Consider the following 27942-nt stretch of genomic DNA (forward strand, 5'->3'; position numbering starts at 1 on the left):
TAATTTCATTTCGTGAACGAATAAAGACAATTCTCTATGCCATGCTTGTCAGTTAGGAAAACATTGCCGCTTACCTTTTCAATCCTATAACACTAAAACGTCTCGTGTGTTTGAACTCATACGTTCTGATATTTTGATTTCTCCTATTTCAAGTATCAGTGGATTCAAATATTATATTGCCTTTTTGGATGATTTCTCTCATTTTTATGGGGTTTTCCATTACGTTTGAAATCTGATGTTTTTTTTTAGTTTTTAAGAACTTTCACCCCTATTTTCTAAATCAATTTAAAACTGACATACAACTTTCTCAATGTGATAACGATCGTGAATTTAACAATCAACCTCTTTTATAATTTTTTAAAACCCATGGCATTAAAATTTGTTTCTCATGTTCGTATACCTCTCAACAAAACGGAAAAGCTGAACACACCATTCGCTCTATCAACAACATTGTTCGTACCTCACTTTTTCAAGCTTCTTTACTTCCCAAATTCTAGGTTGAAGCTCTTCTCTCTGCGACTCACACCTTTAATCTGCTCACCGCTACCATCCTTAATCTCAATACTCCTTTTGGGATTCTATTTGGGTTCTCTCCGTCATACTCTCATCTTAGGGTGTTTAGTTATCTATGTTAACCAAATACATCCTCCACGACTCCACACAAGCTTGCTCCCTGCTCATCAGCTTGTGACTATCTTGGTCCCTACATTGACCATCGTGGGTATCGTTGTCTTGACCTCATCACTCAAAAAGTCATAATATATCGTCATGTCATCTTTAAAGAGTATCACTTCCCTTATTCAAATTTTCACTCCCCTCTTCCCTCTCTGACTATGACCTATTGGATCCTGATGAGTCTGTCGCCCTTTTACCCAATTTTTCTACGACTCCTATCACCCATACTCCTCCTACGTCTCTAGAGAATTTAAGGTGTTGTTTGTTTTTCTTCAAAAACCTATTCCAAGCTCTTACTGTTATGGGGCGCAGCGCACACGCAACACTTTTAGTCCTGCAACAGTTTGTTTTTCGGAAGTCTTCGGGGCTTAAAACATCTGCTGTGTGCTTCTTGGGGAAGCACTTGTTGTACCTCTTCCCGCCCCTTCTAACCTGAACCGAAAAACATCCCACCCCCAAAAAACATACGCCTTCTTCCAGAAATCGAAACCCATCGCATCACATCTTCTCTGTCGTCGATCTCCACCTCGCCGTCGCCCCACCTTGCCGTCACCCCACCTTGTCGTCGCCACAGCTCGCCGGAGCCTCCTTTTTCCTTCTTCTTCCGACAGTATACACATGTACATTTTTTTTCTATCGATTCCTGAATTGGCATTTGGATTTGTTTGAAATCATAAATTGGTGCTGATTTCTTTTATTTCTGCATATATGTTTGTAACATCCCAAAAGTACGAGCCAAAATTTTCGTTTTTAAAACATGTACTTAGCAAAACATTTAGGAATAAATCATTCAATGATCATTTCATTTCAAAAAAGATGTTTCACGACGGAAAACATTGTCATAATCATAAAAGTGTCAGAGTACAATTTCCTAGGAAAATATCAGAATGCGGAATACAAGCAGGTGTGTGATGTACCGCTACCGCGCCAGCTCCTTCCCTTTCAAAGAAGAGGTACCTGAAACCAAAACTGAAAATTGTAAGCACGAAGCTTAGTGAGTTCCCCCAATATACCACATACCATACAATCACATATCATACATACTGTCGGGCAATTCTTGGGTGACCGACCTACCCGGTACGGCCATTCTGGGGTGCTGACCTACCCGTGTCAAGCCATTCTGGGGCGCTGACCTACCCATGTCAAGCCATTCTAGGGTGCTGACCTACCCGTCGGTCCTAACAACCGACCCTCGGGGACTATTCCCCTCCTACTACCACTATCACATATAACATATCATACCAGCATATATCATATCATCACATACTGTCAGACATATCTGGGGTGTCTGACCTACCCTTCGGTCCTAACAACCGAACTCTACTACTATCACATATAACATATCATGCCAGCATATAACGTATCAGGTAGTAGCAAACCTAGATGATATCACAAAGACAATCATCCAACATACAACTCCTACTGGTGGGCCGGCATTGTGGCCATAGACCCACCGCTACTAGAAGGTAACTTACCTCGAAATAGTTGTTGATCTGTGTGGGAATTGACTGTCCGCTGCTGCTGCCGCTCCGGAAATCCTCCGGCTATAATTCCCACAAAATACTCAGTCAAATACTGCTAACCGATTTCAAGGTAAATTGACCATTTACCCTTAACAAATCAAGAGTCAAATCACAGTCAACTGCCAGTTGACCAGACTCGCCGAGTTGGCTTGCCGACTCGCCGAGTCCCTATCCCCTTTGTCTAACCATGAGCCCGTCTCTACTCGTCGAGTTAGGGATTGACTCGACGGGTTTTTCCTTCTAACCAAAGGCCAATAGTCTTTCATCCTACTCGCCGAGTTGTATGAACAACTCGCCAAGTTCATCTTCATCCGAAGAACACTCTAAGCTGTGACTCGCCGAGTTGTATGAACAACTCGCCGAGTTGTTCTTGAGACAAGAAGATTGCCTTGAACTCGCCGAGTCATGGCATTGACTCGCCGAGTGACTTCATGAGTGAGTCTGGCTTCCGACCCACTGAGTCACACCCAACGACTCACTACTCCCAACCCGCAAATGCGAAAAGGGGGAAACTCGGGGACTCGCGACTCAATTTGCCGAGTCAGATGAATGACTCGCCAAGTCGGCCACATGCAAAAACTATACACGCGATTCTGCTTGGATCCAACTCATGCCATTCATAGATCTGGGTTTCTAGGGCATGAATAACACGTAAAGTTTCCAACTTTACGTGTAAATAATCACCAATAAAGGTTTTAGGGCTCAAAATGCACCAAACGAGTAGATCTAGGGCTTTCATGCAATATGGCTCCATAAAGACAGTAGATCTAAGCTCCTGGAGCTCAATCTCACCTAGATCTAGAGGCTAACCACTTATTACAACCCACAAAGCACAAACAAGCTTGGGGAAAGGCTCAAGAAGAACTTCCATGGAGCTAAAAGGGACTATAAGCATGAAAACAGAGGGGAAATCGAGTTATACCTTAAGGAAAACACTGAGATAGCTCAAAGATGCCTGACCTCCTCTTCTTCTTCTTGATCTACTCTCCTTCCCACTCCAAATCTTCAAGAAAACACACCAAATGCTTCAAACTCACAAGGAACAAGGCTTGAACGAGGTATAGAGCTCTGAGGGTGAATGTGGGCGAGCTTGGGGCGGAAAAAGGGGTTTAAATAGGGTGCAAACCCTTGAAATTTAGGGTTTCATCAGACAGCGGTGACTCGCCGAGTCCAGAATATGGACTCGCCGAGTCGCCAACTTAAACGTGTTCCGGATCCCGTCCCTACTTGGCGAGTCGGACCTACGACTCGCCGAGTCCAAGGCTAAAAAGAAAAGCACTAAGATAAATTTTACATACCAGGAACCAGGTGTTACAATGTTGCTGAATCATCCATAAATTTCGGCTCCTTCTTCCCTTTTTCCTCCAGCAGCCCAACGAATTCCTTCACAGGTATGTAAAAAAAATTCTTTCTGTTTTCTATCATTTCCACATGAAATTGGCAATTAGATTCGTTTTTAATCATAAATTGGTGCTGATTTGCTTTTTTTCTGCATATATGTTGCAGAATCAAAAATTGTTTTCTTGTTTTTTTTTCTATGTTGAAGATGATGTTGTTGAATCAGAAATTGTTGTTGGTTTTGTTTTTTTGATGCAAGTTTATTGCTAAATTGTTATTGTTGCTGTAAGGTCACCTGTTATGTGGTGAAGTATCATAAATTATGCTTAAATGTTTGTTGAATATGCCAAAATCTTTGCTGAATTGTTTGTTTTTCAACTATAATAGTGATATTTTATTGTGGAATGGTCATAAATATATGCTGAAATATCATAAATTTTGCTTAAATGTTTGTTGAATATGCTAAAACAATTGCTGAATATGCTAAAATCTTTGCTTATATGTTTTTTTTTATTCATGATGCATTATTTTAATTTTTTAATGTCTGCAGCAGTCTGGAGATGTTAACAAAAACAAACACGCTTCTTGTTACAGTCTACAACCGTTTGGTCCACTTCTTCTGCTCCAGAGGTTTGCATAGGTGGTCCGCAGACTTTTTAAATTTTTGCTTCAGAAAAATCAACAACACCTAAGTGACCCTACTCCACCTCCACCTCCGCCTCCTCAAAACCGACCATCTTCCTATCCCCCTTCTAACGTTGGTCACCCAATGGTTACCCGGTCTCATACTGGTTCCTTGCGTCCCAAGAAAATCTTCAATCTCTCAGTTACTTTAGATATCTCTCCCATTCCTCACTCTACGGATCAAACCATGTGTGATCCTCACTGACGAGTAGCGATGGACTCTGAAATGTTTGCTCTCTCTTCCAATAACACTTGGGACTTGGTTCTAAAACCCCCCAATGAGTATTTTGTTGGGTGTAGATGGCTTTATCGTCACAAATTTGATGGTCACTGTCGACTTAATCGCTACAAAAGTCAACTTGATGCTCAAGGATTCTCTCAACAGTCTGGCCTTGACTTTGACGACACATTCAGTCCTATTGTCAAACCTGCCACCATCCACACTGTTCTTAGTATCTCTATCTCTCGCAACTGGCCTATTCATCAGCTCGATGTTAAGAACACCTTTCTTCACAGTGATATGATTGAGACTGTCTACATGCGTCATCCTCCTGGCTATGTCAGTAGTCAATTTCTTGATCATGTCTGTCATCTGAGAAAAGCTCTCTATGGAATTAAATGTAACGTTCCATTTTTCACAACCAAAATTTTCCATTTTTATTAAGGTAAAACTTTTATAAATTCATTATTACGAAAACTGTTTATTCCAAATTACATTTATTCAAAATCAGAGTATTATGATGAACGTGAAATCCTCATTGTTGCTGATGAGTGTGTACAGTCCCGTCTTCGCCTTCCCATAATCATCAATGATACATGAAACAATAAACAACTGGATAAGCATGAAGCTTAATGAGTTTCTCCCAAAATACTTCATACGATAAACATACAAGCATGGATAATGGCCCACAACCTCCCAGTTAGAATGCCTAGGCCCAATCAGTCCCTTGGACTGGAATGCCAACATGCAACGGGTCCAATCAGGAATCGGGTTAGAATACCCAGGCTTTGTTGGCCTACCACCTCAACCCAACCACTCTTTTAGATCCTCTGTGCCTACGGCTTATAGTTGGCCCGCATCGGGTATCTTGGCCTACAACACAAAGCAATACCGCCTCAACCCACCTACGTAACTACAGACAATCCCTAGGGCACTCCATAAGAGGATAACCGACACAACATACTCGATACCAGGATACAGATCTAACAAATCACTATAGCCTAACAGCATACTCGATACTAGGATACAAATCTAACAGATCACTACAACATAACAATATACTCGATACCAAGATACAGATCTAACAGATCACTACAACATAACAACATACTCGATACTAGGATATAGATCTAACAGATCACTACAACATAACAACATACTCGATACCAGGATACATATCTAACGTATCACTACAGCATAACAACATACTCGATACCAGGGTACAGATCTAACATATCACTACATCATAAAAAAATACTTGATACCAGGATACAGATCAAACAGTTCACTACATCATAACAACTTACTCGATACCAGGATACATATCTAACATATCACTACATCATAACAACATACTCGATGCCAGGATACAGATCTAACATATCACTACAATATAACATCATACTTGATACCAGGATACAGATCTAACAGCTCACTACAGCATAACATTACACTAAGTATCAAAATCCAAGGAATGCATGACCATATATATTTAGAGGTAAGATAGCCACCCGGACAGGTGGTCCTACCCTAGAACCACAACCAAACAAGGAACATGTAAGAGAGCCTAGACCAAGAGTCCTCAGTCTATCCTATATGACTATATATACAGTCCCTAAGGCATCCTTCTACTAACAGATAACCAAAACTAGTGAGCCAACATTGGTGTATTCGACTTATGGTACAATGAGGCGAAACTCACCTGAAATGAGAAACCTGAGAACACCACGATACGCTCCCTGCTACACTGCTTGCTCCCGCAGATCCACTAACATCATAATCAATAAAATCTTAATCACCAATCGAAACCATCAAGTTTGAACTAAATTCTAACTTGGTCAAAAGTCAATGGTCAACAAAGTAAACAAAAGTCAAAGTCTAAGGCTGGTTGATCAGTACACCCCTCTACAGGTCACCTATTCTACGGATAGAAACCAAGGCTTAACTATGGCTCAAAACGTCCAAACATTTCCCATTAATAAAATAATCACAATTTCCTAAATTAACCTCGGTCAAAGCTAACAAGTTGAAAGTTTGTTTTATTTCCTTCTTTTTATTAGTTTATTTTAGATTTTTAGATCTTTTTATCAATATTGCATTGTATTTTATTTATTTTCTTTATTATGGATCGTATCGGGGACTTTTTATTTTGCATGAGGTATTTTGTAGGGTTTTGGAGCTTGTTGCGGTTGTGGATTAGCTTGGAATGGGCTTTATGGGCTTTCAAGGCATTATTGGGCCTTGCAGGTCCATAAAGGGAGATTTGGGATTAAAAGCTAAAGACTTGGATGAAGTGGGCTTGTGAATATGGGTCATGGATTGTTATTTTGGGCTTGGAGCATCCATATTTGAAGCTAAAAAGATGATTGATTAATTTGAATCATGTGGGATATGGAGGGGACCAATGGAATCTTGGGTAGTGGAATGGTGTAGTGGAGGAAAAATGAGCCAATAGCATTCCAACAATATTTGCGCGGGTGGATTCTCACATGTGTGGGTACCCGCGCAACTGCCCAGTTTTGGGCATTTTGGTCATTTGGCTTACCATTTACCTTGGGGGTTGGATCTTTCTGCTATCACTTCGATTTTTCACCATTAGAGATCAGAGGAGATGATTTTTGGAGATTGGATACACATTCTTCTTATCTTCCAAAGTAATTGTTAGTTTCTTGATGCAATTAGACTTTTGTGATTGTTATTTTGTTGCCATGAGTGACTAATTTCTCTATTTTGGTCAACCTTGGCTAAAACCTTTGAATGTTTGTGGGTTTTTGAAGGATCCATGCTTATTTATCATTTATCTTATGTTTATGATTCTAGTTCATATTTCTTATACTTGTTTAATACTTTGATCATGATCTTGGTACTTGAATGAGCAATTGTTGGTTTATTTCTTTGGCTTAGCATTGAATCATTGAATTTACTTAGAACAAGGGATTTATGATGGTAGAAATCATCTCTAGCTTATGAATCATGACTCCTTTATGGATGTGTAAGCATTGACATCCTTTAGGAATTGGGGATTCCTTCATTCATAAGGCTAATCAACTTCTTGGGTTTAATTGCTTCAATTGAATCCTTGATTTTGATTAAGAAGGTGTGCTGTGGGCTTCCCCAACCTCCATACTACCTATGAGGAATCTTGGCATATCATGCTTCATGATTTCTATAACCAATTTGGGATGAATGATAAGCTTCATATTGAATCCTAATGATAAACACACAAATGTTCATTGTGTTGAATTGCCTTGGTTAACTAATTCTCTCCAATATTTGAGCTTCTCACCATCTTGCTTTATTGCAAGCTTTTTAGTTATTCAAGTCTTTTAGTTTTCAAGCAATCACAACACCCCCATTTTAGTTTAATTGTAGTTAGTTAGTTTATTTACAACAGCTCTATTGGATTGCATTGGTGATTGAATACAACCATTTCCACGAGGATCGATACCTCCTTTTACCATTATATTACGTTTTATTTGCAAACAAAGGGTGTAATTTGCTTGGTGGACTTGACATACCACCACAAGTCAACTGAGTCAACCCAGCCGAGTCGACACAGAACGCGTACACGGGGCGTACTCCGAAGGTATGTTGGGCGTACTCAAGCCTTGATCGCATTCAGGATGGTTGACCTCGTGCGCGCTGCATACTCCAAGTATGCAGGACGTACGCTCAGACCTCTTAAATCTCCATTAAGAGCTTAATGTCTTAAGTTATTACGTCTATTTATCAGATCCATGGCCAAAATATTGCTAGGAGTTATAAAGTTTCCAACTTTATGAGTTTTCATGTCCATTAAGCACTTAACTCAACATCTTAATGCATTAAGACCATCTAAGGAATGCAGGGAGTGAAACTAACCCCCAATACTACATTTTTATGACTTAAGACCCCTCTAAAGGTCTGAAAGGACGACTTATTGAGTCAAGAACATGCTATGCTTAAGAAACACCACATTTGGGAAAAAAAGAATGTAAAATCAATCCCAAAACAAGATCTAAATGAAACTTCACCAAGTTTAGAACTTTATACCTCCAGAGGGAGTCAAAAGATGATGGAATTTTGGATCCTAAATGTTCCACTCTTCAAGGATGAACTTCTCTTCCAACTTGCTCCTTTAAGGACACCAAAATATACACCAAAGCTCAAAAATGCACTAGATAGGATTAGGGTTGGTCGAGGAATGATTTTGTAGATGGAGACTGAAGGGTAAATGAGAAATGAGGAGTTAATGTTGTATATATACGGACCACACCCTAAAAATTAGGGTTTGAGGATCCACCACGTACGTCCTACGTACACGGAGTACGCCCAACGTACTAAGCTCAGCCCAAGTACGCCCAACGTACTAAGTCCTTAGCCAAAATCACCAAAATTCCACAAAGGGACAAAATGCAAACAATTATCATACTAAGGGGTTAGAAGATAATTACTTAAAAATCGAGATGTTACATTAAACAAGCCCATCGTGCCTGGTATCAACGCTTTGCTGTTTATCTCTCCAAACTTGTCTTCTTGAGCAGCAAGTCTGATAGCTCTCTCTTTACCTTTCATCATGGTTCTGACACCATATACCTTCTCCTTTATATTGATGACATCATACTTACTACTTCCTTTCCTTCTCTTATCTACAAAGTCGTCACTCAACTCTCCTCTGAATTTCCCATGTGTGATCTTGGATCTCTTTTCTTCTTTCTAGGTAGTGCTGCCACTCGCAGTGCTTATAGTCTTTTCATTTCCCAATCTGCCTTTGCTCAGGAAATTACCACTCGAGCAGACATGGCTGCATGCAATCTATGCAACACTCTGGATGACACCAAAAGCAAACTTGTTGTTGGAGGTGATCCTGTTCCTGATCCCACTCTTTATTGCAGCCTTGCTGGTGCTCTGCAATACTTAACTTTCACCAATCCTGATATCGCTTATGTTGTGCAGCAGGTCTGTCTTTTTATCCATGACCCATACAGTCCGCATTTTCATGCCTTAAAGCGTATCTTACGATATCTTTGTGGCACTCTGACGCATGGACTTCATATTCGTTCATCAGTTGTTGATCACTTGGTCTCTTACTCTGATGTTGATTGAGTCGGTTGTCCTACTACTCGCTAGTCCACTTCTGGGTTCTATGTTTATTTGGGTGATAATCTCGTCTCTTGGTCCTCCAAATGGAAACATGTCATCTCTCGTTCTAGTGCTGAAGCCAAGTACCGGGGGATAGCCAATGTAGTTCTTGAAACTGCTTGGATTTAGAATCTTCTCCTCGATTTATCATGTCCTTTGTCATCTGCCACTGTTGTCTTTTGTGATAATGTCAGTGCCATGTATCTTGCTTCTAATCTTGTTCAGCACCAAAGAACAAAACATGTGGAAATTAATTTACATTTTGTTAGAGAATGTGTTGCGATTGGTCATGTGAATGTTTTGCATGTCCCATCGGCGTATCAATATGCGGATATATTCACAAAGGGTTTACCTACTTGCTCGTTTCTTAGTTTTAGAAATAGTTTGAACATTTGAGATTCCCCAGCTCAAACTATAGGGGTGTGTTAAATAACTGATATGTTTCTTATTTACATCTTATGTATAATATAGGGACATTTGTGTAATATGTATCTTATATATATATTGATCTAATATACATAACCCTATTTAATTGGTTTTCAAACCAATTATCAAATAAGATAAGTAAGGTTGAATTTGAATTAAAGATGGTGTTTTATTTTTTATATATATATATATATATATATATATATATATATATATATATATATATATATATATATATATATACATGTTTTTTTTTTATTTTGATATATAGTTATTTCAAATTATTTTTTCATGTCACCTGAAGAGTTGTTGTTTGGGTTTGGATGTTAAATAAGGGTTTGATTTTGTTAATTATCTATACCAAGCGATGGCTTTCTTCTGATTTTTTTTCCAATTGAGATAACGAAGAGTATGAAAGATATATATATATATATATATATATATATATATATATATATATATATATATATATATATATATATATGAAAGAGAGAGAGAGAGAGAGAGAGAGAGAGAGAGAGAGAGCGTGCAACATGGAATGATTTCGGTGTTGGCTATTTTGAAGTTGACGATGGGTGGAAGTACGATCTGTAACCGAAAAAGAGAAATGAATGGTAGGGGTAACGTAGGGGAGGTTGTAGGTTATTTATTTTCGTTTTTTCATTTTCAAAGTAAAACTACATTTAAAAATTGAAAATAAAAATTAGAAAGGAGTGTAATTGTAAATTCAGATCAAATTTGTAATAAAATAAAACCACATTGATCAACCATGGAAGTTTTAAAAACCATAAAAATCATGTTGGTCGATATAAATTAAAAAAAAATTGAAATTATGAATTTATTAAATCATAGGACCATTTATATAAATTTGTCTAAAGTTATTAAATTAATAAAGGTGGATCCAATTTGGATATTATCACACTCCTCGTGAAACTGTAATGTCATGTAGACAACGTATCAGTATTTACCACAAAAGTGTGGTTTCATGCCACACCCAAAGAGTCGTGTCACACTTATTTAAAGGTAAAAAAGAAATATATATATATATATATATATATATATATATATATATATATATATATATATATATATATATATATATATATTCATTTGACCGTTCAATGATCATGTAGGTGAAAAGTGCAACAAAAAAGTGCGGCCAGTGGTCTCTACCACACCAAAACCACAATGAAGGGACGATATTTCAAACTGAGATGACAAAAGAGTGTGCCACTCCCACACCCCTTAGGCTTTGGGGAGTGGTCACACCCACCCCACCGAAAAAGTGTTGCCACATGTGCAACATGTCAACTTTACACCCAACCCACAACCAACCCACTAAACATTGGGAATGGTTACCACTCCACAAATTCATTTTTTTTAAATTATATTAAATAAAAAACAAAATACAAACCATAATTTAAATAAAAACCACACATTACATTAAAATTAAAAACACATTATATTAATATAAAAAACACAAATTAAAATTCTAAAATTCTTAAAAAAATTAAAATCCTAAATTACTTATGACCATAAATAAAATCCTAAATTACTTAAAACGATAAATATTAGAACCTAAATTTCATATTTCTCTTGGACTTGTCGTTGAATTTTAAGAAAGGTCGCAAGATTTCCTAGGTCGAGATCCGGTTGGGGCTTTGTGTTTATGATTTGAAGATCGGTAAGAACTATTTTTTGGCGAAGAGCTGCCTTCGACGATTCATATTTTTTTCTATAAAACTAGAGCTTTATCTATGGATGTCGGAAGCTCGCATTCGCTAGTTGTCGGTGCTTTTCCGCTTGAAGATGCTCCCCTTCTCGCTTTATCCCTTCCCTGTGGTCGACGAAGTTGGACGTCCGGTGGGCCCTCCCCCTCGGTGGCGTCGAAGTCATCGTTGACGTCGAGTCCAAAACCCATGTCCGACTCGGACGTTCTTGCCCTTTTGTTGGAAACGGTTGTAGATCCCGAATGCATCATTTCCGGATGTAGAACCCATTTTGGACCGTTACGACAAACTTCTCACGCTTTTTGGTGGCCTGAACGGTTTACCATTGGTGGTAATTTTGTATTCGTAGGCCGTAGTTGCTAAAATGTTGAAATCGTTGCTACCACTTTTATGCATGTTTTTAAGCTTGTCAAATATGTCATTGAATTTGGTGCAAGCCGCTCGTAAATCACGCCTTTGTGTTGGCCGAGTCGTACGTCTGCTCCGTTTTCTTTCTTAATAACGCGTGAAAATGATCTAAAATACGACACCAAAAACTTTGACCCGTTTGTGAGTTCCTGACATCTCCGTCTTGCGATATGAAAATCCAAGCTTTCACTAAAGCTTCATCCTCATCTTCGTTTAATGCGGTAGTTTTTTTTCTTAGATCTTTTGTTTTTTTTTCCTTCGACGAGTTGGTTGCTGTGTTTCTTGGACCCGTTCATCGTCGTCGTCATTGTCGAAATTTATAGGTTGAGACTGAGATAATGAGACTTGAGTTGGTTGAAATTGTTAAGGTATAAAAGAAGGTTGTTGAAATTGTTGAGAAGGTTGTTGTTGAAAGGTTTGGAATTGGGGTTGATTGAATTGTTGTGGTTGTTGTTGGTAGAAGTTTTAGGGGTATGAAGTGGTGAATAGAGGTTGTTGTTAGATTGGGGAGGTTAACAATTGCATGTAGTTAACATTTGCATTTGAAGTGTTTGGGGTGTTTTGATTTGAATCCATGTAGAGAGAAAAAAATATAAGAGAGATGAGTGTTTTTTGTAGATGGTAAGAAAATATAAAGATTGATTTTAAGTGTAAATTGTAAAGAGAATAGTAGGTAATTTATAGGTGAGGCTGAGATTGTTTAAATTTTAAAAAATATTTTTTTTTTATTGTTGAATAGTCAAATGACCGTTCCCCACAAAGAACTCGTTACAAAAAGAAAAGAAGGATTGTGATTCGTCGTCTCATCCCGTCTCCAGAGTCACGTCACGCGCACCCCATCGGACTTGGGGGCGATGTTCACGCGTGGGGAGGCATGCCACCTCAGCCCAAGACTCGGCAGTAATGATTGGAGCGGCTCTTGGCGATGAACAAATGTGTGAAGGCGGCGACGGTGCTAACTCGATTGTGCGTTGGGTTTCTCGGAGATGTGATAGTGATGCTCCGATGGCTGGGGGCTGTCGGATGTTCCCCTTCAAACTCGGCAGTAATGGTGTTAGGACCGATTTCTCATGTGGTCTTCAAATCAAATTTAAAAAGTCGACGATGATGGAGAAACCCTAGATAGTTTAGCTGAAGTCAATGGTTACGATAATTATAGGATATTATTTGTGAAAACTAATTATCAAATTACCTATTTACCCTTATTTAATTATTTATTTTTATTTTAAATTTTGATTAGACCACATTTATGCATACAATAACACAATAATTACTTTAAATACCTGAACCTAGCTCTTTCTCTCTCTCTCTCTCTCTCTCTCTCTATATATATATATATATATATATATATATATATATATATATATATATATATATATAAGTGCAACAAAAGAGTGCAGCCAGTGGTCTCTACCATACCAAAACCACAATGAAGGGACGGTATTCCAAACTGAGATGACGAAAGAGTGCGCCACTCCCACTCCCCCTTAGACTGGAGGGCATGGGAGGGGTGTTTCCCTTGCTTTTTGTGGGTTATATCACATTTTTCCTCACCTAAAACCTAAGGAATTGGTGAGAAGCTCCCCTGACTATTTTTTTATTTTTTTAAAAAAAATATATTTCATATATATATATATATATATATATATATATATATATATATATATATATATATATATATATATATATATATATATATTATAGGGAATTAAAACCATGAATTTTGATATATTTTTTAGTATGTATATAATTTTATAAATATTAAAAAATATATTAAAAAAATGACCAATATAATAAGGAGAAAGAGTACGGCACCCCTCCCTCTGCGTCTTTCCCCGCGGATTGCTTCCCTCTCTCCCACGGTATGGTGTTCCGGTACGAGGGAAGCTTTCTGCTCGCTCCTTTCCCGCTTGTATTCCGTCCGGCCTTATAAAAACCTTGAGTTGTGGGATAGAAGCGCGGGTATCAAACACCTTAGAATCAGTGTTGGCGCACATATCTCCACGCTTAACCTTTCTGTCCTCCAATTTCACTTCTAGCCTGTTAATGTCAGATCCGGCGGCCACCATCAGCTGCCATGTGGTGGCGATACCATACCCCGGCAGAGGCCATATCAACCCCATGATGAACCTCTGCAAGCTCATTGCTCTCCGCCGTCCCTCCGACTTCCTCGTCACCTTCGTCGTTACAGAAGAATGGTTGGGCTTCATCGGCTCCGAGCCAAAACCGACTAACATCTGCTTCGCTACCATCCCTAACGTCATCCCTTCCGAGGTGAACCGAGCCGCCGACTTCCCTGGCTTCATCAATGCCACACAAACGAAAATGGAGGATCCGATAGAGCAATTACTCCGACAGATGGAGGTTCCGGCGAGTGTCCTGTTATACGATACGTACCTTATTTGGGTAATTAATCTCGGAAATCGAATGAATATTCCGGTGGCGTCATTGTTTACGATGTCGGCGACGGTATTCTCCTTGACCTACTATTATGATCTCCTCCTCAAAAACGGCCACGTCGGAGATAATTTCTCAGGTATGTTTAAGGAAAACGGAAAACTTTTGTTCTTGTAGATCCATGACTCGATCTGATAATTGATTTGATATTCTGTAGAAAAAACTGAGGAAGAAGTTGATTACATACCTGGAGTTCGTCCAATACGCGTGGCTGATCTTGTGACTGGCTTTAATGGCAATGGCAAAGAAGTTTTGCCAGTAACTCTGCAAGCCATTTCAATGGCGACGAAAGCTCAGTTTCTTCTTTTTGTGTCGGTTTACGAGCTCGAATCCCAAGTCATTGATGCCATTAAATCAGAGCTTTCAATACCCATATACGCCATTGGACCAGCAGTACCTTACTTCAATTTGGACAACATTGAAAATGACCAAAATACCCCTGATTATATAAAATGGTTAGACCATCAACCCAATGGTTCGGTGTTATACATCTCACAGGGAAGTTTTCTCTCGGTCTCGAATGCCCAATTGGAAGAAATCATTGGCGGTGTGCGCGACAGTGGTGTACGTTACATGTGGATTGCAAGGGGCGACGGAATATCTCGATTTAAACATGAAAATGACGAAAATGCCCTTGTTATACCTTGGTGTGACCAATTAAGAGTGTTGTGCCATGGTTCCATAGGGGCATTTTGGTCACATTGTGGTTGGAATTCGACGAAAGAAGGTGCTTTTTCGGGTGTGCCGATGCTCACATTTCCAATATTTTGGGATCAAGTTCCGAATAGTAAGATGATTGTGGAAGATTGGAAGATGGGAAAGAGGGTGAGGACTGAAGAGGGTAATTTGGTCACTCGAGAAGAAATTGCTAAACTCATTAAGTGTTTTATGGATCGGGAAAGTGAAGAGGGGAAAGAGATGAGGCGAAGGGCATTGGAAGTCAAAAAGATTTCTCGACAAGCAATCGAAGAAGGAGGCTCTGCTCAAATTGATATTGATTCTTTCATCAACGACATATCAAAAAGTCACTAGAATTGATTAATCCATTATTTCAGTTATGATTGTTAGGACTAAATTAGCTAGCGAATGGCAGTATCATCATCTTGTTGTAAGAGTATCCACAACATGACCACCGTTTAGAATCCATAATATGAGTTTTTAAGAATTTTTTCAAAAGCTAAAAAGATCTTAAAATAGAAAAGCTGTTAGGCTTAAGGGAATGGAGTGCGGCACTCAATGCGGTAGGAACACGGCCGCACCCTTCTTTTCTCTCTTTATTTATGTGTCTTTCTCTTTCTTCTTTTTCTCACCTCTCTCATTTTCTCTATTTATTTATGTGTCTTTCTTTCTCTTCTTCTTTTTTTCACCTCTATTTTCTCATCATGGTTTGCACTTCCTGCGTGTAGTAAAAATGATGTGCCTTCTATGTGTCATAGGAAGGAGTGCGGTTCCTGTGACACGACTCCCTTCACTCTTATAAATAGCTAACTTTTTTCTTGAATTGAAATTTTCAATGATATGATAAGTCTCATACCTTTTTATATCGATGGCATAACTTGTGTAAGATATAAATGGCTTTTTCATTTTAACTTTTTTTTTTTTCACAAAAAATCTTTCAAGTAAACCCAATCCATTATGGACGCTCTTAGTTGAGGTACATATCGTTCCTAGATGAGAGATATCACATTTTTTTTTCATTTTTTAAACTTATAATATTGCATCCTTTTGTTTTTACATTTTCGGTTTATACCCTACACAAATTTAATATATCAACTAATTATTAAAACACATAATAATATATAAAATAAATTGCAATATTTTTTTTTGTCTAAATCTAAAAACATATTTATGTTATGTTATGTTATATTGAAAAGGTTAAAGATTTTGAAAAATCTATATGGCCAAGAGTCATTATAAAATGATATAGTCATTATAAAATAATATTGCTAGATAATATATGATGCTTAAATGTCATACTAACAACAAAGTGATGCAAATATATTATTTACAAGAATTTGATTCTTATAAATAAATATATATCTTGTAATTAATTGGAAATTACATTAGTTTGTCTAAACTACTGGCCTATAAGCATACATAAAATAAGTTCAAACGAGTAAAACTGTCTCAAACCAATAATGTAGTGAAACGTATGAAATGCATACTAAATATGCATAATATATCGTGAAAATGATTAAGAAAATATACTAAAATGATACATGAAAATCAACCTAACACATTTTTATAAATAGCTATGATTATATCAACAAGAATATTATTTATCATAACTACATATTCTTAATATGAGATATGACAAATAGATTTTAAAAAAAAAAATCGTTTTACATAATATATATATATATATATATATATATATATATATATATATATATATATATATATATATATATATATATATCATATTATCCTAACAAGATATGTAATGCTTAAGATCCACCTGTGGATATAAAGCAAACATCTTAATGTTAGAATCCTCATTTTAATATGAAAACACAAGATATGCTTTTATATCAAATTGAAAATAATATTTGTGTTTACTAAGAACTAGTGGGAGCATAGTGATATTCCTAATTTTGTATGAATGAGATAACCTTAATCATGAGGAATTACATTCTGACCATGTCAGACTTTTTCACCTTGACTCGGAATGTATTTCTAATATGAAATACTTAGGAATGACAAGATGGATTCTTGAAATGTAAAATCTATAGAAATTGATAAAGATGAATGTTTAAAAGTTTTAAATTCTTTTGCATGAATTAACAATAACTTGAAAGAGGTCAAGATACAAGATTCCTTTGGAGGATTCTTGGCATTGTCACATGTTATACCCCGGCCAACGACTGAAGCGTCAAGGTTGTGACGTCAAAAATTGGATCACAATTAACAAACATATATTGAACATTGCAAAACTTTAATAACATGTTAGAAATATAGTGTTTGTAGTGGAGATCTGGATACCAACTTGGATCGTGAGAACACTTTCCGAACTGATATTTCTATCCTATGCCTGGGTTGCAAGAAATTCAACCTAAGATAATCTAAGTGGACACTTATGATTCTAGTCAGAGAAATCGTAAGCCAAATTGCTAGAAAGATTCTGTGAAAGTTTGAAGAAAACGAGAGCTAAATTTCGTGTGTCTTCTGAGAAGGAAGAACCGTTTATATAATAAACGAGATCAGGGTTTCATTAGGGTTAGGCCGTCATGAGTTTCTTTAGAATCACGTCAAGGTAATTAGGATTTTAATGAGGATTTAGGGTTACCAATACTAACGAGTTTTGTTAGTTTTACCCCAGAAGTCAACTAGTCAACCCTTGGTCAAAGTCCAAGTCAATGGTCAAGGTCAACAGTCCATGTTGACCCGACTCGTCGAGTGTAGTTCACCGAATCGTCGAGTCCTTCCTGAACTCGAGAAGTCGTAAAATCCCTCATTGACTCATCGATTTTCCCTGTAATTCGTCGAGTTCATGCATATCTAAATGTCGGGAAAACCCTAGCTGACGTGCTGAGTTCATGCAGAAATCCTTGCATGACAATCTTTATCGGACTCGCCGAGTTGACCATGCAACTCATCAAGTCCCTTCAGTCATTTCTCCATTCAGATGCTTTTTAAGCCACTCCAAAGCTCCATATTGCAGATTAAGCTTCCCAAGGCATGTTTATCATGTAAAGTTGCAAACTTTACGTGCATGCAAGGCTCTATAGGCTTAGAATGTCAAATCCAAGCTTATAATGGGGTTTAACTCAAAAGGGAAGGTTCATACTTGCTAAATCTAGAGATATTATAGCTATAGAGACCAAGATAAGCTCAGATATGAAGTTGCAACTTCAGATCCTAGCCCATACCCAAAAATGGCTAATATATGCTAGAAAAGCCCTGATCTTTAACATAAAGAGATCTAGAAAGAGGGAAGGTCAAGGTAACGACTTGTTACCTTCAAACTGATGCCAAGAAGCAAAAGAGTCAGATCCACTAGCTCCTATTACACTACTCCTCTTATACTTCAAGTCTTTTCTTGCAAATCACCTTCCAAGCTTGAAAATCACACAAGAATGGAGCACACACACGAATTAGGGTTTCTGGACTCACAAGGGGCTGTAAGGGAAGTCTAAGGGGGAAAAGGATCCTTTAAATAGGGTGCAAAACCCCGAAAATTAGGGTTTCATCCTTCAGCTCTACGTGTCCTCTGACTACTCGACTTGGTCACTTAAACACGTGGCCAAAAACGTTCCTTCTCGACGAGTCAGGGCATCTAACTCGTCAAGTAGACCTTTCAATATGAAAAATAAAGCTATAAAATTAATACCTGGGAGTCGGGGCATTACTGGATGTCCGCTGCTCGAATTGTGCAGGCTTCAGAGTTTGTAATCGTTGATGGCGTCAATAGAGTATGCGTTGTTGCAGTTTTCATGAGTACTCCTGTAATAAGATTTGAGTATTGGATTAAACCCACGATCACTTAATCACTTCATGGATTTTATCACGAGTGATTAGTGAGACGATAATATCTTATATTCTTGAAACGGAGACATATAGTTGCAATTTACAAGTCGATTGCACATTGATGATGTGTAAACGCACCAGTAACTTGGTGTTATAAAACACATTATTGTGTGTGATTTGATGAGTAAATAGAGCAAGCATATGAGTCGAAGTTTATCCGTTCCTTTTACCCTAAGAGGGATAAAAACGATATATGTGGGCCCCGATGAGGCGTACCAGTCATGCTGAAGGTTTTGTGAGCGTACCAGATAGACTATAAGTCGGTGGGGTGTTCCAACCAAGTTGAAGGCTCTGTATGCATGTTGTTTGCTTTTATTGTTATGATTGTGTTGTGTTGGTATTTTGGGGGAACTCACTAAGCTTCACGCTTACAATTTGGTTTATAGTTTCAGGTACCTCAGTGGATAGTGGCAGGGCGAAGGCGTGACCATACACATCCTTGGCTTTACAACTGATTGGATCTTGGGAGACTCTGATTCTAAATAATGTTTTGGAAATAATAGTTTGTAAACATTTTTATTAATAATTGGGTAGCTTTTGAAAGTTTTAAATTTGTTGAAAATTTTGGGTTGTTACAATTGTCTTTCAAGGAACGTGGTCTGGTTTAAGCATTTCATCGAGCAGTCGGGGTGCGTAATGAAACTCTCTTTCAAATCTTAATATCAAGTGGTTGGGGTATAATCGATCCTTGTTTATGGGTTATGATGGAGGCAAGTGTAGTGACATGGACCTACGGATCACATTCCCTGCACAAATAAAGACGAACAAACATAAAAACGTCAAAAAAATTCACCATGAATACAAATAATAAAAGTAGATGAAAAGAATTTGAAGACAATATGCAAACCTGAGCTAGTTAGCGGAAGCATCAATAAGCCGCCAACGGTGAGACCTTCGAAGTAAACCATCAACAGATACTAAAGAGGATGAAGTAGAGTAAGGGAGCTTTCGTTTAGGCACAATGCAAATAAAAATCCAATATAGAGGAAGTACAACAACAACGTAGAAGCAAACAGAAAAAACAAATAAATAAATAAAAGGGATTACCATGAGGAAGACGAAAAGAGACGAAGCGAAAGAGATGGAGAACGACGAAGATTAAGGATGAGTGAGGAGACAGGAGACGATGATGCATTGTGAAACACGTAGAAAGAGGATTGCCACAAGCGAGCATGTGTACAACATAAACTCTAAACCCAAGAACACAAGAACACAAAAGGCAGAGGTTATAAAAAAATAAGTTTTTCCGTCATCAAACAAAAAAATTAGTAATAAATAACCGATTTAATCTATCAGATTGTTCCTAAAGGAACGGGTAATTAATATGTATAAAGAATTAGAAAAATTTGTCAGAATCATTTAACTTTAAAAAAGATGATTTATTTATTTATTATTATTATTTTGCTACAAGGTTTGTAGATTATATGTAACTAAACTTGGTTTAGAAATCAATTACTCATATTGTAAAGGGAAAATAACTTATTAGGGTAATCATTTTTATCGTTTTGTTCACATTTAGGTAACTTCTTTATTATTGTACATATTTGACAATTTAACTTGTTATATGTGTTCATATATTGTCAATGTCACTGGCTAGGTGACAATGGTAATATGTGAACAAATTAACAAGTTAAATAGTTAAATGTGTAGGAAAAAAGAAAGTTGGGTAAATGAAAACAAAACGAAAAAGTTAATTACCATGATAAGTCATGTTCCTCATTTTTAATAGCGATTTTATTTTTCATATTTGTTTTTATTATTTTTTTTTTCAAAAGTTATTTTTAAAATATCCACAATTTTCTAAATATCAATTAAATATTGATCAATTTTAAATTTTACTTTTTAATTAATAAATATGTTTTTGTTTTGTGAAATATTTTATATAGCATCTTATAATTTTTTTCTTTTGTTTTTAAGGATATACAACATTTTTAAAGTACATAGTATTTGACAATAAAATTAAACAAATTAAATATGTAACAATAAGTATGGAGTGTCTTTTAAAAATAAAATAAAAATATTACTTAGCAAATAAAAAAACAAAAAAAATCTATATAATGTAAATGTGTTTAAAATTATTCCAAATTTTTAATACTTTTTAATTAGAAGTTTATAAACTTTTAATTTTTTTAATACAATGTTTTAAACTAGTATTTAACGAAAATATTTTAAAATATTATAAAAAAAAATTAAACTATCATACAAAATCCGTGAAACACTTTAAAATGTTGTAAAAGAAAGTTTAGAAATAAATGTATGAAAGTTACAAAAAGATTATATGAAAATTAAAAAAAAAAAAAATCAAGTTAAATTCTTGTAAGAAAAATTTAAAACAGTTATAAAATATTTGGTTTAAAAACACTTGTATTAAAATTATATGAAATAATAAAAAAAAAGTTTTAAAAAAAATATAAACAAAGATTTAAGACATTATATTAGAAAAACTTATAGGAAACAAATATCATAAAAATATTGTAAGAAATTATAAACTTTTTTTAAAAAATTTATAAAAGAAAATTATTCACATTTAAACAACTTTCATTTTTTATATACATTTGACTATTTAACTTGTTAAACGTGTTTACAAATTAAATGATCAAATGTATATAAAAATAAAATAAAATTAGCTAAAAATGAACAAAAGATAATTTGTCATTTTCCTTGTTGTAAACTCAAAGGTAGAAGGACGGAAACTGAATAGTAAGATTATATAGGGATCATTTATATAATTCTCTTGTGTCCCTTCGAGTTGCGGAGATATCATGAATCGCAAAGAAACCATGTCAAAACCCTAATTTTTCAGCTTTTCTTGTTCAAAGTTTTCGTGTTCATTTGTGTAATAATTTCAATTTTCTTTATTATTCTTTTCCAATGGCGACGACAGAAGCAGCAAAATTCAAGAAATCCGACCTTATACCGATCCCACAACCACCAGATTACCACCCGGAGATAACCGTCTCGCCGCAGCACGACGGCCTCCACTTTTGGCAGTTTATGATCGCTGGTTCCATCGCCGGCATGGTCGAACACATGGCCATGTTCCCAATTGACACAATTAAAACCCGTATGCAAGTGTTAGGATCATGCCCCATTAAATCTGCTGGACTCCGACAAGCTCTTCAGTCGATACTCAAGTCCGATGGTCCCGCCGGTCTTTACCGTGGAATCGGAGCGATGGGACTCGGTGCAGGTCCGGCACACGCTGTTTATTTTTCCGTATACGAGATGTGTAAAGAGACGTTTTCAAGGCAGCACCCAAATAATCCGGCAGCTCATGCGGCGGCGGGGGTTTTCGCGACCGTGGCAAGTGATGCAGTGTTTACTCCAATGGATATGGTGAAGCAGAGGCTGCAATTAGGAAGTGAGAGTCCGTATAAAGGTGTGTTCGATTGTATAAGAACAGTGTTGAAAGAAGAAGGATTTGGGGCTTTTTATGCTTCGTATAGAACAACGATTTTGATGAATGCGCCATTCACGGCTGTCCATTTTGCGACCTATGAGGCGGCGAAGAGGGGTTTGTTGGGAGTCTCGCCGGATAGTGCCAGTGATGAACGGTTGGTGGTTCACGCTACTGCTGGTGCAGCCGCAGGAGCATTGGCTGCTGCTGTCACTACTCCACTTGATGTTGTCAAGACTCAGTTGCAGTGTCAGGTATTTCTTCACAAATCTTCTTAATTTCCTGTTAATTGCTTAACAAGTTATTGAAGAAAGAAGAATTAATATCTGTTTTATTATGCTTATAAAGTTCAAATCTTTGGTAATTAGGTTTGTTTGTACTTAAAGAAGAAGTTGAAAAATCTTTTTATCTTGTTTCTTTTTGCCATATCTGAACTTCGAAAGTATCTTTATCCCATCCTGTTTAGTGATGTCTAAAGTTATACTTTATCTAGACTAAGACTATGCATATCTGCTGAAATATATCTATTTATATGTAGTTGATGATATTGAAATTGGAATGAATGGCAGGGTGTGTGTGGATGTGATAGATATGCAAATGGTTCAATTAGGGATGTATTAAGAACAATATTGAGAAAAGATGGATACAGAGGGCTTTTCAGGGGATGGATGCCAAGGATGCTTTTTCATGCTCCAGCCGCAGCCATTTGCTGGTCAACATATGAAGCTGGAAAATCATTTTTTCAAGACATAAATACTGATGATAGAGGTAGCAGAATGACCTAAGAGTATAGGTAAAAAAAAAATCAACATTCACTTTTTCTCTTGTTGTTACATCAAGATTTAAGACACATACACTCCTCTCCTCTCACATAGAAAACAAAAGAAAAGAAAGATCAACTTCTTCTACCCGAGTGAGTGCTAATACTTCCAATTGTTATATTTGTTCTGATGAGCTTCAAATCAGAATCAAATTGGAGTGATTGAGGCAAAACAGAAGAAGGGTATGCCATTATTGTTTATGGCTTGAGCTGTATTGTTGTTTATTGGCTTCAAAATTATTTATCCAGATCTATTGAGTTTTTTTTATCGTGCAGATTTATCTGTAAGTTTTGCTGGAAATTTTTTCTTAGTGTCCATTACCACTGCTATATTATTGGATTTTTGCTGATGCAAGTGAAATGTTAGTTGTTGAATAAAGTTTTAGAGCTTGATTAGTAGTAGATGTTTTAAATGTGTAGTTTGATTTATTAATGTGTTAGTTATCTTTAAAAAACTAAACTTTGAAATGATAATATAAATTGTCAGAATAAATAAATGATTTCGAATGTTGTAATTATTTGCACACTCTTCGTGATATTTTTGACTGTTTTAATCGTTTATATTTGAGTTAATTTTGTATATCTGACTAACAAAATTAACTTATTTAATGATAAATGAATTAAAAGACATGATAAAAGTTGGTCTTGAACCTTGTTTCTTTGTGATATACAAACAATTTATCACTTTTAGAAATTATATCAACGTCAAACAACAAAGTTCTGAATATGGTGGTGGAAGGGGTTTCCATTTGTTCAATTGTTCTATTTTCAAACTTTAACTTCAAACAAGCAATCAACAATACAACAATTTGTATCAATTCTTTGCAAAACCTTACCTAAAGTTTAAAATTACACATTTGTTGGATGTTTATACATTGACCAAATCTATATTACTCTTGACATATGAACAAATACCCATTGAAGCAATGATCGATTCAGTCAATTGCTTACCACTTCACCAACTATTACGGTTATATCATCCATCTTTCCACCTGCACAGTAACCATAACATCAGTATTTATATTGTTCTTCCACTTGCAGCTTCTAGAAAGTTCTAGAAAGTTCTACAAGTTCAAGACAATATCCATGAAACTATATACAACTACTACTAATTACTAAAATGCCATTAGTCATGCCTGTTAGCTTTTGTCCCACAAGTTTTTTCCACCATGGCACATCAAACCCCTGCATATCAACAAATACATACAATTTACGCCTTTGTTTTTTTTTTTTCAAAAAAGAAAAAAAAAATGAGGACAGATTTGTTAAAAATTTACTCTGGTTCTGGCTTCAAGTGAATACGGGGATTCAAAGTAGAAGTCCACTGAATGCTTGTAAGCAAGATCAGCCAATACTTTTGCTACCATTCAAACCAAAAATATATTCCATTAACATCAGTTTGCTTATTCTAGAAAATGTGATAAAAAGGATTTTCAAGAAATAATTACCAGCCTCTACAACGTCTTGATGTTTGGTAATTGTGGATACAATTTCATGATCAAATACATTATCAAAAAGCCCATCTGAACCCATCACAATAATGTCCCCCTTCATTGAATCCACACTTGTAACCTACACACACCCCATGTATTTTTATTTATTTTTATTTTTACAAGGTAAAAAAGTTTGAAAATTTGTTTTTATACAAAAAAAGGTTTTGATAATTTTGTATACCGTGGCATCTAGATATGTCTGGGTGACTGCCTCTGAGCTCAACTGATATGGGCAATCAAAATAATGCTCTTGTGGAAACGTGGAAAAGATTATTTGGCCTAAAAGGTTCAAGATTTATACAAAAAAAAACATATCACTGATTAAAGATATTTTTGAAGAGATAAGAGCTTCATAGAATCTTGTGTTACCTTTGCGAATAACCCGAAGCCCACAATCACCAACATTGGCAACCTTCAAAATCCCATTCTTGTCTAGCATTGAAACAATTCTACAAACCCAAAAGCATTAATGTAAATATTGGGAACATGTCTATTATACATGAGACCTATGTCAATGGGACAAAAACTGCAACTTTGTCCCACCAAAAAAGGTAGGAATAACTCGTCTTTGAAAAAGACGTAAATGCCCTCATCAACAAAAAGCCTAAACGTGTAAGTGATTGGTGATGAATTGGAATACATGCCAAAACATACACAGTAGCTGAACCTGTGGAAGAGGTGGCAGCATGTGCTTTCCTAACAAGAATCCGTGGATCATAGTTAACCTATAACAACATTAATATAAACATCATTTCTATAGGGATTAGATATAAGAAATCACAAAAAAAAAAAAAAAAAAAAAAAAACATGGCTATTGTACGTCTAATAATATCATATAATAAAATGATGAAGATACCTCCTCATCCTCAACCAAAGATGAAGCTTTTCTCATAAGTTCTCTTGAGAATTGTGCTGGATCCACATCCTTTTCAGCCCACCTACCACAAAAAGGATTAAGAGTTGAAAATCAAAAGGTTATATGCAGTTTAGCTCAATGTTTACTGTTCACAAATTTAAAGTTGTGAGCTCCAAAATTGCTTAAAATGAATGACAAAGGAAAGAAAGCAAAATAATTAATACCCAGAAACACCATCTGCAACAGCAATAACTCCACCATTGTAACTGCTCACAAAGAAAGCATCTTCCCCACCTTTTGCAACCTTCAAACAGAACATAGAAAGAATGATCCAATGGGGAACGAAATTGATTTGATACCCACAGTAAGAGGAACATGTATACCTTTTTGGGGTGTGGAATGAGTTGAGTTCCAACACGAATAGACAACTCTGGCCTAAAAAAACAACAAACAGTCATGACTCAGGAGTCCCTTGTAAATTAACATCTTATCTATCAACACTAGCAAGCAATAACGGAAGTCGTTCGTCAGAAATTTCATGGACCAGAAACACAGTGAACGAATTTCAATCAGAAAATGGCGACTCAGAAGGAATGGAAATGAAAATATACAATTGAATTTGGGATTGGGGATTGCGGATTGCGGAATTAGAAGTACCTTACAATAGGAGTGGATTGTGGAGAGGAACAACGAATGAAGCTCATCAGTTTCTTGCTGGGAAGTTGTATTGCAATTCCATTATTAGAAGATAAGAATTGATGATGACGAGAATAAGAAACCGTGACTGCCATTTCCAGTCGTCAGACTCCGACCACCGCTGCTCAGCGGTTCGTATTTTACACACAATCACTACACAGCAAGGATGGGTGTGTTTGAATGCAGAGGTTTGATAGACATTTTGCCACGTCATCCTTTTTTTATAAATGTACGATAATTTATATTATGTGGGCTTGACAATCACCAAAGCACCAGTGGTCTAGTGGTAGAATAGTACCCTGCCACGGTACAGACCCGGGTTCGATTCCCGGCTGGTGCATTTCTATGCCATGATGAAAATTGCGCTAAATGTGATGTTGGGTCATCACAATTGTTCGATATTTCGAATTAAAGTGCTTCTGAGCATATATTTTTTTTATTATTATTTTTTTAATTTCTTTACATAGTAGTTTAATAAGTCTTAAAAAGTCGAGCTTTTTGAAGAGGTCATTTTGAAGTAGGATAGCTTTTGGTGGACGTAGTTTTTGGTTAATGTGTTGTGGTACGTGTATATTATGTTTTGGTTGGTCTCTTCCATCTTCAGCCCCTCTATTTTAAACTCCCCGGCAGCATTCGTCCAAACATTATGATAGTAACAAGAAATATGTCTCACTCCACATTCATAGCAGTTACAAAATCTCCTCTACAATAAGATCTAGTGGCCACACGAAACCGATGGCGTCTCAATGTTCTCCTTGAAGTAGTCTTGTTGTTCTCCCTCTTTAAGAAGTTTGTAAAAAGGATCAACATTTTTGGCATTCTATAATATAAAACCCTCTTAGGTTGTAGCAATGTCTTTTACATTCATTGCTACGTTTGAGTTAGTTTATGCGGCGGGTTAAAGAAATGTTCATGGCATAAGTCAGCGGAAGCAAACAAGAAATCAGTTGCTTGAAGGACCCCAACTTTCTTTTTTCATAGCTTCCTTTTTTTTTTTTTTTTTTTTTTTTTTTTTTTTTTTTGTGTGTGTGTGTGTGTGTGTGTTTCTAAAATGGTAGACTAGATTTAGCATTAGGGTATGTGATAGAGTTCGAGTGTGGCATCTAACCATAGATTAATGAACTTTCGAGTTGATTCCTTAAGAAAGTTATCGAAGTCTATAATGTAACTTAACCTTCTCATTCATGGAAGGATTCTTTTTTCAATGGTAAATGTCAATCGATGACACTTCATTTCAAGATAGGGAATCATGATGCATAGAAGGGAAAACCTTCCTCAATCATTGATCATTGAGACAAAGTGGATCGCAATCAGGTCCGATTGAAGATATTGCATTAGAAAAGGATATAAAATCACTTCCGATGATTGAAAGAGAGGTAATCCCATTTTGATACAAGTCTTGTTGCATTTCTTCGAGTTTATGACGTATAGGGCGCTAGGGACTGTTATGCTTGTTAGGGAGAAAGTGCATAAAAGAATGCAATTTATTGATCAATAAAATAGGCCAAAGTGCATTAACTACAATTGTTTTTTGGATAATAAGATGGAACTATACGGTAGATACAACTACA

General features: G+C 36.4%; 3 protein-coding genes, 1 long non-coding RNA gene and 2 other non-coding genes across 7 annotated transcripts; 4 read left to right on the plus strand and 2 right to left on the minus strand.

Moving 5' to 3' along the window:
- Positions 1-1449: 1449 nt before the first annotated feature.
- On the minus strand, positions 1450-14904 carry LOC122194536 (uncharacterized). Its single transcript, XR_006183649.1, has 2 exons — positions 14770-14904; positions 1450-1632 (listed from the first exon to the last, which is right to left on the minus strand). It is a non-coding gene; the product is annotated as an uncharacterized LOC122194536 (long non-coding RNA).
- LOC111912851 (UDP-glycosyltransferase 87A2) lies at positions 13839-15766 on the plus strand. Its single transcript, XM_023908580.3, has 2 exons — positions 13839-14661; positions 14740-15766. Exons 1-2 carry the CDS (start codon positions 14172-14174, stop codon positions 15612-15614), a joined length of 1365 nt encoding a protein of 454 aa, XP_023764348.1. The 5' UTR covers positions 13839-14171; the 3' UTR covers positions 15615-15766.
- A 6075-nt stretch (positions 15767-21841) lies between these two features.
- Positions 21842-23844, plus strand: LOC111912859 (uncharacterized mitochondrial carrier C8C9.12c). Its single transcript, XM_023908592.3, has 2 exons — positions 21842-22760; positions 23076-23844. Exons 1-2 carry the CDS (start codon positions 21981-21983, stop codon positions 23289-23291), a joined length of 996 nt encoding a protein of 331 aa, XP_023764360.1. The 5' UTR covers positions 21842-21980; the 3' UTR covers positions 23292-23844.
- Positions 23845-24074: 230 nt separating this feature from the next.
- LOC111912868 (probable protein phosphatase 2C 26) lies at positions 24075-26541 on the minus strand. Of its 2 annotated transcripts, XM_023908603.3 has the most exons (11): positions 26333-26541; positions 26059-26110; positions 25900-25979; positions 25676-25757; positions 25474-25544; positions 25189-25268; positions 25001-25098; positions 24775-24898; positions 24604-24686; positions 24463-24511; positions 24075-24318 (listed from the first exon to the last, which is right to left on the minus strand). In XM_023908603.3, the coding sequence occupies exons 1-11, from the start codon at positions 26464-26466 to the stop codon at positions 24266-24268; spliced, it is 906 nt and encodes a 301-aa protein (XP_023764371.1). In that variant the 5' UTR covers positions 26467-26541; the 3' UTR covers positions 24075-24265. The 2 variants fall into 2 exon arrangements, with proteins under 2 accessions (XP_023764371.1, XP_023764379.1); XM_023908611.3 differs by lacking the exons at positions 25900-25979; positions 26059-26110; positions 26333-26541 and having other exon boundaries at positions 25487-25544; positions 25676-25755.
- Positions 26542-26640: 99 nt separating this feature from the next.
- TRNAG-GCC (transfer RNA glycine (anticodon GCC)) lies at positions 26641-26711 on the plus strand. Its single transcript has one exon. It is a non-coding gene; the product is annotated as a tRNA-Gly (tRNA).
- Positions 26712-26716: 5 nt separating this feature from the next.
- Positions 26717-26798, plus strand: LOC111913204 (small nucleolar RNA snoR114). Its single transcript, XR_002857463.1, has one exon. It is a non-coding gene; the product is annotated as a small nucleolar RNA snoR114 (small nucleolar RNA).
- The last annotated feature ends 1144 nt before the right edge of the window (positions 26799-27942 follow it).

This window comes from Lactuca sativa, chromosome 5 (assembly GCF_002870075.4).
Source record: "Lactuca sativa cultivar Salinas chromosome 5, Lsat_Salinas_v11, whole genome shotgun sequence".
In the NCBI taxonomy this organism is placed as follows: Eukaryota; Viridiplantae; Streptophyta; class Magnoliopsida; order Asterales; family Asteraceae; genus Lactuca; species Lactuca sativa.

Excerpts from the sequence above, each read along its gene's own strand:
- LOC111912859 (XM_023908592.3), top strand. The coding sequence starts at position 21,981 with ATGGCGACGACAGAAGCAGCAAAATTCAAGAAATCCGACCTTATACCG. Across the intron at positions 22,761-23,075 it reads AGACTCAGTTGCAGTGTCAG|GGTGTGTGTGGATGTGATAG; the intron begins GTATTTCTTCAC and ends AATGAATGGCAG.
- LOC111912868 (XM_023908603.3), bottom strand. The coding sequence starts at position 26,466 with ATGGCAGTCACGGTTTCTTATTCTCGTCATCATCAATTCTTATCTTCT. Across the intron at positions 25,545-25,675 it reads CTTTGGTTGAGGATGAGGAG|GTTAACTATGATCCACGGAT; the intron begins GTATCTTCATCA and ends ATGTTGTTATAG. Across the intron at positions 25,269-25,473 it reads TCCACAGGTTCAGCTACTGT|AATTGTTTCAATGCTAGACA; the intron begins GTATGTTTTGGC and ends TTGGGTTTGTAG.
- LOC111912851 (XM_023908580.3), top strand. The coding sequence starts at position 14,172 with ATGTCAGATCCGGCGGCCACCATCAGCTGCCATGTGGTGGCGATACCA. Across the intron at positions 14,662-14,739 it reads CGTCGGAGATAATTTCTCAG|AAAAAACTGAGGAAGAAGTT; the intron begins GTATGTTTAAGG and ends GATATTCTGTAG.